At 43.3% G+C, this 13,704-nt stretch overlaps 1 protein-coding gene across 1 annotated transcript in view; it reads right to left on the minus strand.

Annotated features, from left to right (window-relative positions):
- Positions 1-1,088: 1,088 nt before the first annotated feature.
- Positions 1,089-13,704, minus strand: part of Ext1 (exostosin glycosyltransferase 1) — a gene marked incomplete at its 5' end in the record, with an annotated part of 269,716 nt that continues 257,100 nt past the window's right edge. The window contains 3 exon segments of the mRNA XM_005381900.2: positions 1,089-1,623; positions 6,316-6,487; positions 8,445-8,605. Coding sequence (XP_005381957.1) covers positions 1,438-1,623; positions 6,316-6,487; positions 8,445-8,605 — 519 coding nt within the window. The 3' untranslated portion in view covers positions 1,089-1,437.

Consider the following 13,704-nt stretch of genomic DNA (forward strand, 5'->3'; position numbering starts at 1 on the left):
TGAGATTTGGTGGGGAAAGATTAAAGTGCTTATTATCTATTCTGCATAACAGGTGCAAAGATCTAATAATCTTTCTAGTCTCTGTTCTCTTGCTTCTTCCAAGCAGAAGAAAGCATCAGAAGTCTCCCTTTTGTTTTATAACGGAGCTAAGGGTATGGTTTGTGGGGGTTTTATGTGTTTTTCTTGCAGTTTCACAGCAACCATAAGCTCAGCGTGGCATTTGTGGGAATAAAAATATTCTTTTTAACAAGAAACACAACTAAACGTCTCCTACACATTTAAAACTTGAAATGAAATTAAAAAGTTCTCCCATTTGCTTCCGTTATTTTTGTCTTAGCCAATTTTTGCTTAAAACAATATTTAACCCAAAATGGTATTGGAGTCCCCTGGGGAGGGACACCCTCAGATATTCATAGGAATTCTCTTGTTCAATGATGTGAATTTACACATTTTTTTTTTTTCAACAAAGACACTTTCAAAATTTGAGGTCTCCACAAAGAGTAAAGAACTGGTCTTACAATCTGTTCCCCCCCACACACCCACTTTCTGTCCGTCTCTTAGTAAAAGCCTTTCCCTCATCAGATATACTTCAGTGGTTGGATCTATCTTCTAGTCAAAGCGATGAGTTACCGCTGAGGGTCAACATCACCATCTCACTGACATGCTGGTCGGCTGTCAGATGGTTCTTTGTGCAAACTGAACATGTACCTCTTAATTATCCTAGAGTTTGCCTGATACTAATTCCCCCCACCCCCAATGAGAAAAGATTATCTCTATCTCAAACATAAAGTTTTCAACTAGAACTGCCTACCTGAAAGTCATCATACTTTCTCACATGCAGCAACATTTTAGAGATAAAAAGTTGAAGTGGATTGGAAAATTCAGATTGGAAAGCAGTTTGACTGGCAGGGCGGCACAATGCACTGGTCTTAATGTACGCTCAGCTATTTCTCAACACCAGGTGGAGTGACTTATTGTGTTTCCCATGGAGCCTGAGCTTTTGTCTGGCGGGAAACCCTGCGCAACCGATGGCAATGGTATCTGTGGGAAGAGGAGTGGCAGCTTTGAAATACTCACGACCAACACCATTTTGATTAAAGAAAGAACTCTGGTTTTTAATAGTTTTGATCATTAAAAAAGTTTAAACCTGCATAGCAATCATTTCAAAAATAATTATTTAATGTTCCATAATTAAACTGTACACAACCTAGTCTTGGGACACAGAAGCCAGAGGTGCGTTGGAGCAGTCCAATGCAGTCTCAGGAGCCAGGAGTCGAGCTCTCATTGGCCGTTCTTTTGTTTTGTCAGTATGTTTCTCTAAGTTTATTTGGATACTTGGCACAATCTGGCTCCGCTGACGAGTGGATCTGCACGGGAAGAGAGAGCAGCTGAAGCCCCGTCCCTTCTCACTTCCCCAACCCCACTTGGCCAGATGCCTCAAAGCCGCTCAATGTCTCGGTATTTCTTCCTCAGGATGGAGACCTGGTCTTTAAAGAGCACGGGGTCGAGCCTCATCTGAGAGTGGATCAGCGGCATGTAGCCAAACCAGCTGGCAAACGTGTTCATGCAGCTCTGTCGCTGGGCAAAGTGATCGGGGTCAGCCCAGCGGGAAGCCCGAGAAGTCTAGGGAGAAGGACAGAGACAAGAGGACAAGTGAGAAACAACGCAGGAAACCGAGTCAGGTCACCAAACCCCACCAGTCACGTGACTGGTGACGGGAGGGCCATGGATGCTGTTTTTAGCCTCACACAAAGGTTTTCCCGTGACACGCGAAGTTCCTCAATGTTAAAAACACATCTATCTGCAAAGGATTTAGCTCGCCACTTCCTAGTATCTATTTTTCATTTTGCTCTGCAATTTGTTTAGACTTTGTTCCTCATAGATGTGTTATGTACCCATATCAACCCCTTATGATGACTGTAATCTTAACTAATATGCATACTAATTACAAAACATGTATCAATATAAATAAAAATTTTTAAAAACACACTTCTCTGAGTGGATTAATTCTCTTCTCAGTGAATGATGTGAGTCTCAGTTATTATGGACACTAACTATGTATCTTTTTTTGCACCAATACCATGACTATCAATATATTTCTGCCTTCAAAGATGGTTTTCTAAATTATTTTTGTTAACCTGACTGATTTTGAAATATCCATAATCAACTGTCAGAATTCTGTCTTCTGACCATCTCTTCCTCCCTTTTAGCTCTTTGCCTTTATAAAGATTTCACTGAATCCTTTGTTAAAAGGTCACATGTACAGGTAAAGGGGAACAAATCAAACCCTTACCTTTCATTCAAGGGCAGTATTATATAGCATCTAAAATTTCCTTCTCCTATCCTATAAACTTCTTTACTGAGGCGACCTCCATGAAATATAAGAAAATGGATTCAGTGATATATAAGGTACACATTTATATGACTATCCACTAAGATCTCAAAATTCCATTCTCTTAATTCAAGAATTGTTGCATTTTCTACTCTACTAAAATGCCCGAAGATTAATTTTCAAAGGAGAGATGATTCTATACAGAGTGAGTGTTCACCATGGATAGGAAGAAAGATTTACTCTGGCTAAGTGGAAAAGACAGCTACTATCTTTCAGCCTTCTACGCTGCTCCTAGGGGGTGCTTAAATGCTTCTATGCTGTGAAAATGATTGGCACTGATTAAAAAAAAGCCTTAAATGATGTTAAGTGTTGAAATTTCAACAGAACTCAACATATTGTCTTTAAAACCAAGTTTTTATGAAATAAGAAAAAAGATGGGTTGTCCAATTACAGGGGAAAAGCCCACAAACCCATTTAGGTAAATAAGCAATTCTTTATTGATGCATGTGTGTGTCCAATACATTTCGTCCTTATGCATTCTGAGAAACGTATTCTCATGGACAGGTATGTTTCAGTATAAGAATCACTAGGAGTCACTTTAAAATCACCAGTGTCAAAATGCTTGACCATAACATCAGAGATAAATTACAAATGTCAAGTTACTCCTGAGCAGCTGAATAATAAAATGTTATTTGCCGAGTGTGTTCAGAAAGCTTATTTGAGCCTTGCGACATCAGAGAGAAAGGATCTACCCAGGCAAGGGCACCTGCTTTTGTAGAAAAGGAAGTTATTTGCTTAAGGGTAGAAAGAGATAGAGCTTAGGTTTCATCCCTTAGCATTTACACTAGGAGAGCTCTACTTGGTGCATGTGGGAGAGGTGGACATTAAGCTGACTGGTGAAGTTCATATCAGAGAAGATGGTCTCACGGGTATCTCTAAACTGATAGGGGTTTGCGGGCCATTTCAAAGGGCCAGACCCCCACACCCCGCAAAAGTGCTCGCAAATGCAAAGGGAAACACTGTCAAGAGCCTCAGCTCATTCTTATTTTTGCTCACCATTTTTTTTTTAAAGTCCAGGTGATTGAACATTCAAGTATCTCTTTGCCTCTGAATTTTAACATTTACTCTGGATCAATCAACATATGTTAGGAAAGACGTCTTCCCTACATAATAAAAGCATAATCTTAGAGCAGGACATCCATTTGTTCCACCAGTCGTAGGGACGAACACTTGGTAAACTCGTGGCTGGAGAAGCAAGGGCAACCACCGTGCCTGGCTACGTCTAGCTGAACCGAAGATGAAATTTAGATTTGTCCCCAAAAGATGTGAGAAGTTACTGAAATACTGCTTCAGGAGAACTAGGTAAATTTTTTGAAAGGACACACAAACCAACCCAATGAAATCAAGTGCTACTAGAACTCCACCCTTTGTGGGTATACTGCATACCCCCAGGGAAGCGTGGGGAACTTTCTGAGTAAACTATCAAAGGCATGCTGGGACTTTAAGTGAGATCACAGGCACAAAAATTTCTGGGCAGAGAGTGCACAATACATGTTGCTTAGACGGAGTAGTCTCTTAGCCTTAAAGATGAAAAATTCTTGCAAATCCTCTTGCCTGTTCTGCGGTAATTACAAGGAAATGGAATTTTCCACAAGACCTTTTATGTGCTAAGGACGGCTCTTTCTTCAGAACCAGTACCTACATCAGTGCCTGACAGTCTGCCAGCGCTCAGTAAATACTCGCTAACTAAATTTCATAAACTGAAAATCCTGTCCATTTTTTGCTCCTGCTAAATTTTGCAAATGGAAAATTATGAGTGGCGGTAGTGTGAGAGAGAGCTAGGTTTTTCCTGAGAAACCTAGATCTGTGTATGATTCTCAACATAAATTGTCAGAGCAGGGCTGGGGATTTAGCTCAGCGGCAAAGTGCCTGCCTGGCAAGCACAAGGTCCTGAGTTCGACTCCTGGTACTGGAAGAAAAACAAAACAAATAAACAAAAATTGTCAGAGCAAGGCACACACAAAGCCCCCAAAATTGAACTGACGCAATGATGTTAAGCATGTTCACCAACGCTGATGCCAATCCCGTCAGATGCTTCCTGATTTCAACTGGGTAGATCTAATGGTCTTACTTAAGTATTTTGATTTCTTACATAGAGTATTGGGTCTGCCCAAGAAGAGTAACAATAGAAGAACTTCAGCGTATTCGGGTCGGCTTGATACTGTAGGGTAAGTTAGGGGACAACAGGCAACACAGGACATGAGCTGGGTGACTGATGTGGTGGAAATGATAGGGTGACCGCATGCTTACTAAGCGAGATGAAGTTAGGGAAGGTGCTTTTTGCAGGACCTTTGCATACAGTTGCCGTATGACCCTGGACCCCTTGAACCTTAGCTCACCCCAGAAACAAAGGCTAAGACCCTAGTTGACTTAAATTAAACCAACCAGTGAAACAGTTATTTTTAAGGATTAACTTCACTCTGTGAGTACGGGCAAGTCAAAGGCCCCAGGCTGAAAAGCTCATCTCCCAAGCTTCCCCCTGCCATAGTTTGCTGTCTGGCACGATCCCCACCTCTGCAATACTACAAGGAAAGCTCCAGCTTTGGAATGCTTCCATTTTCTGAGCTCCTCATTCTATACCAGGGGGATCTTCGGTTTGAGTCAGCCTCACCTCAACTCCTGCATCCTTGCTAGAGCAAGGGCACAGCGCCAGGGAGGTAGATAGAGCGTCTCTTCCTGAGAGGGCCCCTAGCCTCCCAGACCCTGCCTGATGCATCAATATCAGGACCCCAGGAAAGCCAGCAGTACCACAAGCACAGCCTGGGAGCCAGTTCTCACATCTGCCCCTCACGTCTGCCCCTCACGTCATGGGTGACTTGTGGCGATACTGTTCAGTTCCCTAGGCCCTGGTTTTCTAATGCATAAAAAGAAAGGGCTGGATTATATTTCCTTGAAAGTATCTTTAGTCCTAAAGTTTTATGACCCAGTGAAACATTTTACTTTCCTTCTAAAAGCTTTCCGACATATTACTCAATCTCATAAGGCAGATTTCATCGTGTTCCTCCTGAAGATGAGCTGACTGAATTTCAGAAGGTAACATCTTGCCTATGCCTTACATATTTTTTTGTTTGTTTGTTTTGTTTTGTTTTTCCGATAGCGGGAATCGAACTCTCAACTTTGCATTTGCCAGGCAGGTGCTGTGCCGCTGAGCTAAATCCCCAGCCCCTACCTATGTCTTATAAATGCTGGTTCCAGATCTGAAAACAATACTGTGACTCCTGGTATTTCACTAAGATGCACGTTCACTCAAAAGTGTCCAGGAGAAGCCTGTATTGAAGACAATGTTGTCTGCTAGTCATTAAATAAGGCACCTATGACTCATTTACATACATTTACATACAAATCTTTGCAAGTCTTTCACTTTGCTGCAGACCAAAATATTTGCCCCTCCCAAATTTAAGTGTTAAAGCTGAATGCTCAGCGTGATGGCACTGTACGCAGGAATGCCAGGGAGGAATGATGTCAGAAGAGTGGAATCTTCAGACTGGCACTGCAGCCCTTATGAAAGGGACTCCAGGAAGCTTTCCTGACCTTCATCCCTCCATATGAGGACACAGCAAGCCCATGAGTTGGGAAGCAGGCCCTGGCCCCATACGAAGTCCGCTGGTGCCTTGGTTTTGACTCTCCAGTCTACAGAACTGTGAGAAATAACTGTTTACTGTGGAAGCCACATGTCCGTGTTGTTTTGTTACAGTAGCCCAAAGAGACAAAGCCTAACTGACAATGAGTCTTTCTCACGTCACCTTACTGGTTATGTGAAAGCTTAAGTGCATAGATTGTGACATCTTCCTAACTGTCCATGCGGCGACCACTAGCTCCCGAGGTGCTGTGCTCCCGACAGGGATCTTCGCTTTCTGTTCCAACACAGTGTTCCTTCTCGGGAGCTAGACTGCCAGCCAGCACAGCAGGAAGAGCTGCCTTACCTGCCCCATCATTGTCTCCTTATACTGCTTCTTCTGGGTCACTTTGATTGGAGGCAACTTTGTCACAGCAGACACCAGGAAGTTCATGAGAATGTCCTCACAGTTGGCCAGCTGGTCCACCATGTTCTTCAGGCTGGCTGGCAGGTAATGGGTGTACAGGTAGTGATAATATCTGCGAAAACCAAAGAGGTGTGACACAGGGGCCGCCGTTACATAATCACAAGTGGGCTGTACACAAGTAAGCATTCTTTGAATCCTTGAGTGTTGTCGCCAGTGGCAATCATAATGATTGTTTTGTTTTGTTTTTTGTTTTTTTTTTCCGGTACCGGGAACCGAACTCACGACCTTGCGCTTGCCAGGCAAGCGCTTTGCCGCTGAGCTAAATCCCCAGCCCTGGCAATCATAATGATGATAATGATGATAGCGATCACTTTTATGGTACTGTGTATCTGCTTAATAATATTCAAAAGTATTTTATGAAAGAAGGCCCTACCTAATCCTCATACGGAATCTAGAGGCAGGTGGCATTATCCCCATTTTATAGGTAACTAAACAAGGCACAGAGATACATACAGATGCAGATATTGCTTGCCTGTCTAACTTTCATATCAGGCCAGAAACTACTTGGGCAACAGGACAATTTATATTACCTCCAATTGAGACAAATCATTTCACTGATCCAGATTCATCTGTGTGGTGGCGGCAGGGTAAAGGGAAACACAGAACTTTTAAGGGGTGAAATCTGAGATCAAGATTCAGCCAGCCTAAATGTTTACACCTTGGGCATCTCCAAGCCTACATCAGAGATCTCCAGATTCTCTTGCTTGCTAAAAAAGAAGACTAAGGTATGATCCATGTGTCCACTTTACTAAGACAAAAGACTGGGTGTTTCCTTAACGACAGACTGGGAAATAGTAACTCCCCACACTCACTGTATTGCGCCTTGCGATCTTACTCCAGTCTGCCGGCTCTCAAGACCAAATATGTGCAAATGAGTGTGCAAGTTGTACGCCCGCCCAGGACTGCTTTCAGCACACACACTTGGATCTCCTAACATGCTCAAAATGGAACTTCTGTATTTTCTGCCACACTTGTTGCATCTGTAGCTTTCCCCACCTCTGTGATGTCTACACTGTCCTTCCAGCTATCAGGTCAACAAACAAGGGAGTCATCAAATTCTACACCCGATGTGAAGGCTATCATGCTGACACATCCTCAGCATATGTCCACAATCTGGTCACTAGTAACCATTTCCGTCACTCACCTCCTGGTCCCAGGCTCCATCACCTTCTGCCTAGAAAACGCCAATCACCTCTTAGTTGGTCTCCCTGCTTCTACCCCTGCTCCTGGTAGCCCGTTCTCAACACAACATCCAGAGAGGATGCTGGGAACATAACCCTGCTGTCTCCTCTGTCCTAATCCTTCTACAGTCTCCCCAGGTGACCCAGAGAAACACTCAAGTCCTCGTATGCCTGGGCTCACGACCTCTCCGAACTCCTCCACCCTCTCCACTCTGGCCATGCTCTCTCTCCCTCTCCATGCTCCTCCTCTCCGAGAACACTGTTCCAGCTGTCCCCATACCAATCGCAGGTAAGCCTCTTCTCCCTCAGGTTTCTTTCCATATCTTACTGCTCAGTGAGAAGCCGCCCTCCTCCAACCTGCCCCACCTCGGCTACTGCTGCTGCTCCTCTCTCCTCTGTCTTTCTGCTATAACGTCCTGTATAATCATGACGCATGCTGTGTCTTCCCTTGTTAGACCACAGGCTCTGCATTGGCAAGGAATTTACTCTGTTGTACCCACTGGTGAATCCCAAGCACTCTCACAGCGACTGGGGCTGTTCAGTTAAGTACTTTTATTAATATTATCCTCAATATTCAGTTACTTAACAGCCCTGCGTCCATCTTCAGGCTTCTGCTTAACTGAAAATGCTGCTCTCCCATGATTTCTGAAAATGCAATAAGCCAAGAAGTTTTACTGATGTAAAAAACACGTGTTTGCCACATCAACAAAACTTAAGCAGGGATACAGATTAATTTGTGTTAATGTTGTCAGCAAGATTTGACCTAAGATTCAACACATGCAATCATGAGCTCTGTACAATCTCTAAGACAGATGTCTAAACTCTCACTTGTGGTAAATAGCAGCTCCTGTCAACACCATGGAGTAGTCGTTTGTCCACTTAGATGTGTACCCCCAGCGCTCCTTAGAGTTGTCCCAGAAGTGGCTGCGAGCAGGGTACCCCACAATCCTCTCGGGGAAGCTCTGCCACACCGTGAAGGCGAAATCCACCTGCAGGCAGAACACAGCCAAACAAGCAATCAAGTGTTAACAAATGTCAACAAAACATTACCTTTCCCCTGCTAATTCATAATGTGAAATCCTGGGACTGTTTCGAAACATTAATTCCATGTATTCATCAGCAAATTAAACTGACTGCTTGACATTTTGCCCCATAATTATGCACGCTTTAATGTTTCCTGCTAAAGAAACTTCAGACTAGTGCAGAAATGAAAGAAGAGGGGGAAAAAGTTTGCTGATCTGTCCGTTAGAAATTTGGTCTATTCAAGCCAGAAAAAAGAAAGTCAAAAAATCAGTTGCTTCCCCACCCCTAGTGACCACTGATTCAGCAGAGCTACAGACACATCTCCTTATAAACAAGAGCAGATTCTCTATACATGAATGGAGGAATATGTAGCCTCATGACCAGCCCATACTGAAGCAAATGGGACACGAATTAAAGCATCCTCTTCAGAGAAAGGGAAAAGATTTTCTTTTTAAAAAAGGTATGGCCATACTGTTAAGTGAAATAAATCAGAACACAAGCTCAAATATTGCATGGCTTCTCTTCTATGAGAAACCCAAAGTATAAATAAATTAAAGAGCAAAGTAAAAGACAGATAACCGGAAACAGGGCAATAGATCTCTTGCAAAAGGGAAGGGAACCAAGAGACAGAGGAGGGGTGGGAAGAAAAGTGAATTAAGATATGCGCTGTGTGTGTACCAGCTTCCCACAATGAAGGTGATCATGTACTGCAAATGCGGACCGACATAAATAAAATAAAAACCCCTTGAACAAACAAAAAATTAAGCAGTTGTACTAGTAAAAATAAAAATTAAAAAATTAAAACGAGCACAAACTTTAACAGGAAGCAGAGCAGACACCCCACAGCAAATACAATTTGGGCTTCTCGGGTTCGAAGATGCACACAGAGTAAGGGAAACGCAGCAAAGGCATCCCCAGGGCAGTCGGTAAGAATCATCAGGCGCAAGGCCAAGGGAAGCTACTGCACTGGGAAACGCAGCTACGTAATTTCCCAGCGTTCTTGGGAAACCAAAGCTGGTATCTGCTGTCGATTAGCACGTCTCATCAGTAAACGCTGTGTTTCCAAGTCTGTGAGCTCACTTCTGACTTGGTATGATCATTTGCTGAGTCATAAATAAAAAATAAATAGAAAATAAAAATTAAATAGCAATGGCAAGCAATCGTATCATACGGACAACGTGTAACACTTACAGTGCAGCAGCTATGCTTACAGGTACTTACACTTTAACACACTGTACCTTCACAGTCACCCTGTCAGGTTCTCTCATTTATAGAAAGGAAAACTAAGCGATACGGAGGACCAAGCAGTTTGTCTAGGTCAGTTAGCGGCGGAGCCCAGGTTCGAAGCCAGGCAATCTGGTTTCAATTTCAGTGTGCACTGCACGCTAACCTCTCTCTGGCTCTGTTGCTACAGTGTTGAAAGCAATTTATCTCCTCCAGAGGTCACAATTCACCCTCCAACCCTTGAGAAGCAGCTCGGATGGAAATTCATTTATTCTGCAAATATTTTAAAGTCCCAGCACTGGGATAGTGGTTGAGGGACTGATTGATGCTGATAAGCCCACGTCTTACAGTCAAGAGGTTCAAAATTCTGTTGACTAATAAACGTGACCATACAATGGAGTACTATTTGGCTGTAAAAAGGAACAAAATGCTGACAGGTGCTCTAACATGGGTGACCCTCAAAGACATACTAGCTGAAATGCCATGTATCATATGATTTTATGCATATGAAATGTCCAGAACAGGCAAATCCACGAGACAAAAAACAGCAGTGGTTGTCAAACGCTTGGAGACTCCTCAACAGGTACTGGCCTTCCTCTGTAGGTAATAAAAATGTTCTGGAAGAAGAGAGAGGTAAAGCTGGGTATAGAGGCACATGCCTGTAATCCCAACAATCAAGAGGCTGAGGCAGGAGGACTGCTTCAAATTTGAGGCTGGACTGACCTACATCACGAGACCCTGTCTCAAACAAATAAACCAAAAAGAACAAACGAAGACTGAGGTAATGATGATCAGACGATACTGGTAATGAACTAAACCCCACTGAGTCACACACTTCACCATGGTTAATGTATGCTGTGTGAATTCTACCTCAATAAAACAGTGAAACAAATAAACCTAGATCAATATTTCCCAAGCCTTTTGGCATATTCCTGTACCACATATTTTACTGATTAAATTACTTATGTAATACTTTTCTTTAAATTGGCTTTTTATTTTAACTGGCTTCCTTTTAGGTAAAAAAAAAAAAAAAATCTCAGGGAAATCCTAAGTTTGATTACTAGCTATCTTATTTTTCTAACAAACATTAAAGAAAACCAGAATTATTCAACTAAAACATGCTTGTAAGGGGCTGGGGATTTAGCTCAGTGGCACAGTGCTTGCCTGGCAAGCACAAGGTTGTGAGTTCGATTCCCGGTACCAGAAAAAAAACAAAACAAAACAAAACATGCTTGTACTGAACCACAGAAAACTATTTTACGCATACAAACCATGTTTTGTGAAACACAGGCCTGGGTGATTTTGAAAAATCCTTTGATCACTTGATTCTTCAGATTTAGTTACAAGTCAACCTTTTTTGTAAGAAGCCATACATTTAAATTTGTATGAAGTCCAGTTTGGTGTCTGTGCTGGTTAGTTTTATGTGCCGCCTGACTGCACCACGAGATACCGAGATTAAGGATTATTTCTGAGCACATCCACAAGGGTGTTTCGGGATGAGATTAACATGGGAATTAGTGAATACAGGAGAGTAGCCTGTCCTTCCAACTTGCGCGGGTGCCATTCAGTACACGGAGGACAAGAACAGGACAGAAAGGGAGAAGGAAGGAATTCTCTCCTTTTTTCTTCCTGCCTGCATGTGCAGGGACATGGTCTTCTACTGCCCCTGGACTGGGATTTAACCACAGCGCCTCCGGTTCCAAGGCCATCAGAGTAACTGGGATTATATTTCCAGCATTTCCAGCTTCCATCATTGTGTGAGCCAACTCCTCAGAGTACATCTCTGCTCCTTCTCTGTCTTTAGAAAAGTCTAACACCCTGTGCTGTCTCCACATCAGAAAGCTACTATGGCTCGCTCTCCAACATCACACCTTCCAGGGGGACTAGGAGGCACTGGGTGGTGCTACACATTCTGAGCAAATTTAGTGGGCAAGGAGACATCTTCAAGTTCAGAGACAGCAGGGCAGAGGGCAGCATTGGCCTGAAGACTGGAATTAGGTCATGAAACCGGCACATCCTCCCTGGCCTTCAGCACTCATAATACCCACGGGTGGGCTAGCAGATCACGCAGGCTGTTGTCAAAGAAGCCGCCCAGCTGCCAGCAGTCTTTGGGGTTTCCCATTATTCTTTGAAAAGGAAACACATACGCTAGCAACCACTATAGAACCCAATGGGGTGTTTTCATCACATGCGTTTCTTACTATCTCAAAGCTGTTTCAAGTTCTTTCAAAAGGACTAAAAAATAAAGTCAGATAAAACTACGATTCTTGTGATAGCTCTGCTTTCATGAAGATCATTAACACATCAAAGAAGGCAAAGGTCAGCTTAAGGTCTGCTCTCTTAAAAATCAACATCTGTTTTCTTTTGAGGATTTGCAGCAACCTAGATAAATGTAAACAACTATAAACCAACTATATCTAATAACTACAGGACACTGCTGAAAAATCTATCCTTCATGGTACAGAGAGACATTTATACCAGCTAAGAACCCTGAACTGAGCCAGCATCAATTGACCTAAAGAAAAAGAGAAACCCTGTGCATGACCATTGTAAGCAACACATCCTTTCTACCGATCAGCAGGCAAAAGCAAACCAGCGAGCCAGCCTCTTAAATTTACATATCATTTTCAACCCACGTTAACTTCTAATTACTTCACATAAAACACATGCTCCTCCCAGCATGCACTGAGTAGCTGGAATTGCTATTCTTTGAATGGAAATTCACCAGCGCAAAGATCTATCATAGCAGCTTACAGTGATTTCACCATGGGACATGGAAAAACAAACCCCAGAGTGAGACTAATTGCTTTGTGCTCAGGAGAAGATGTAAGAGGAACCAGGACTCCAGGTTACAGGACGACGAGTTGGACCCATGCTGGAGTAGGCTTCACCATTTGTTCTACCTGGCACCATGCTGTTTTTCCTGTGATTGCCCTCAGAGATGCACTATCTATTCTCCCTGCCCTGTTTTGTGCCCTGGGATGATGGAATCCTCAGGGCCTGATCATCGTTGGTGGCTGGGATTTGGCTAGATTAGGTCAATAGGAGCCATCAGCTTCAAAATGAAGGTAGGATCAAGAGTTAGGTTAAGATAACCCTTTCCTGCCTCCATCCTACTTTGGCATGAGAGTTCAGGCCACAGCCATGTTTCTCCCGGAATATGAACATGGCTCCTGCAGAAAGGCCTCTATTTCTCTCCTACTTGTATCTCAAAGACTTTAGAAGTGTGATTCCTTGTCCAACTGGGCCTTGAGGTGCTTCCTGCTCTGGCTACACACCCGGTGCCTCGCCACCTCGTATGGAACCCACTAATCCTTCCCTAAGTAATCGCAAGTCCTTTCATTTGCATCATCCGATTTGAATTCCGCTTGCTGCCAGGACTTTGATAGACACAGGCAGCAACTACAACCAAAGAAGCTGGCATGGAGTCCAGAACAAAGAAACCTCCCCATAAATAGTTGTTGAATGAATGTGTTCCAATGATGCCAGCTCCGCTCACAGGAAGCAGCAGGAGAACACAGGGTGGAGTGTCCTGTAGGCTGCATTTCATAGCTATCTCTGAAGCCCTTGAACGTTAAGCATATTTTCTTCCCATCAGCCCCTCCTGGCCCCGATGCACACATGACACAACTGGCCGTGTGTCCACCCTTTCATCTGCACAGCCCTCGTTCCCGCCACCATTCACTCAACAAGTATTTATAGAGCTTGGACTACACAGAAAGTATTCCAACTAGGTGAGGCCAGGACACTGTGTCCTCAGGTTATTTAGGTTGCCCTTGTATGTAGTATTTGTTCAGCTCTACCTGATGGCAATTAGAAGCAGCAGTGGAATTTAAAGAAA

This window comes from Chinchilla lanigera, unplaced genomic scaffold, assembly GCF_000276665.1.
Source record: "Chinchilla lanigera isolate Chin_1 unplaced genomic scaffold, ChiLan1.0 scaffold00016, whole genome shotgun sequence".
In the NCBI taxonomy this organism is placed as follows: Eukaryota; Metazoa; Chordata; class Mammalia; order Rodentia; family Chinchillidae; genus Chinchilla; species Chinchilla lanigera.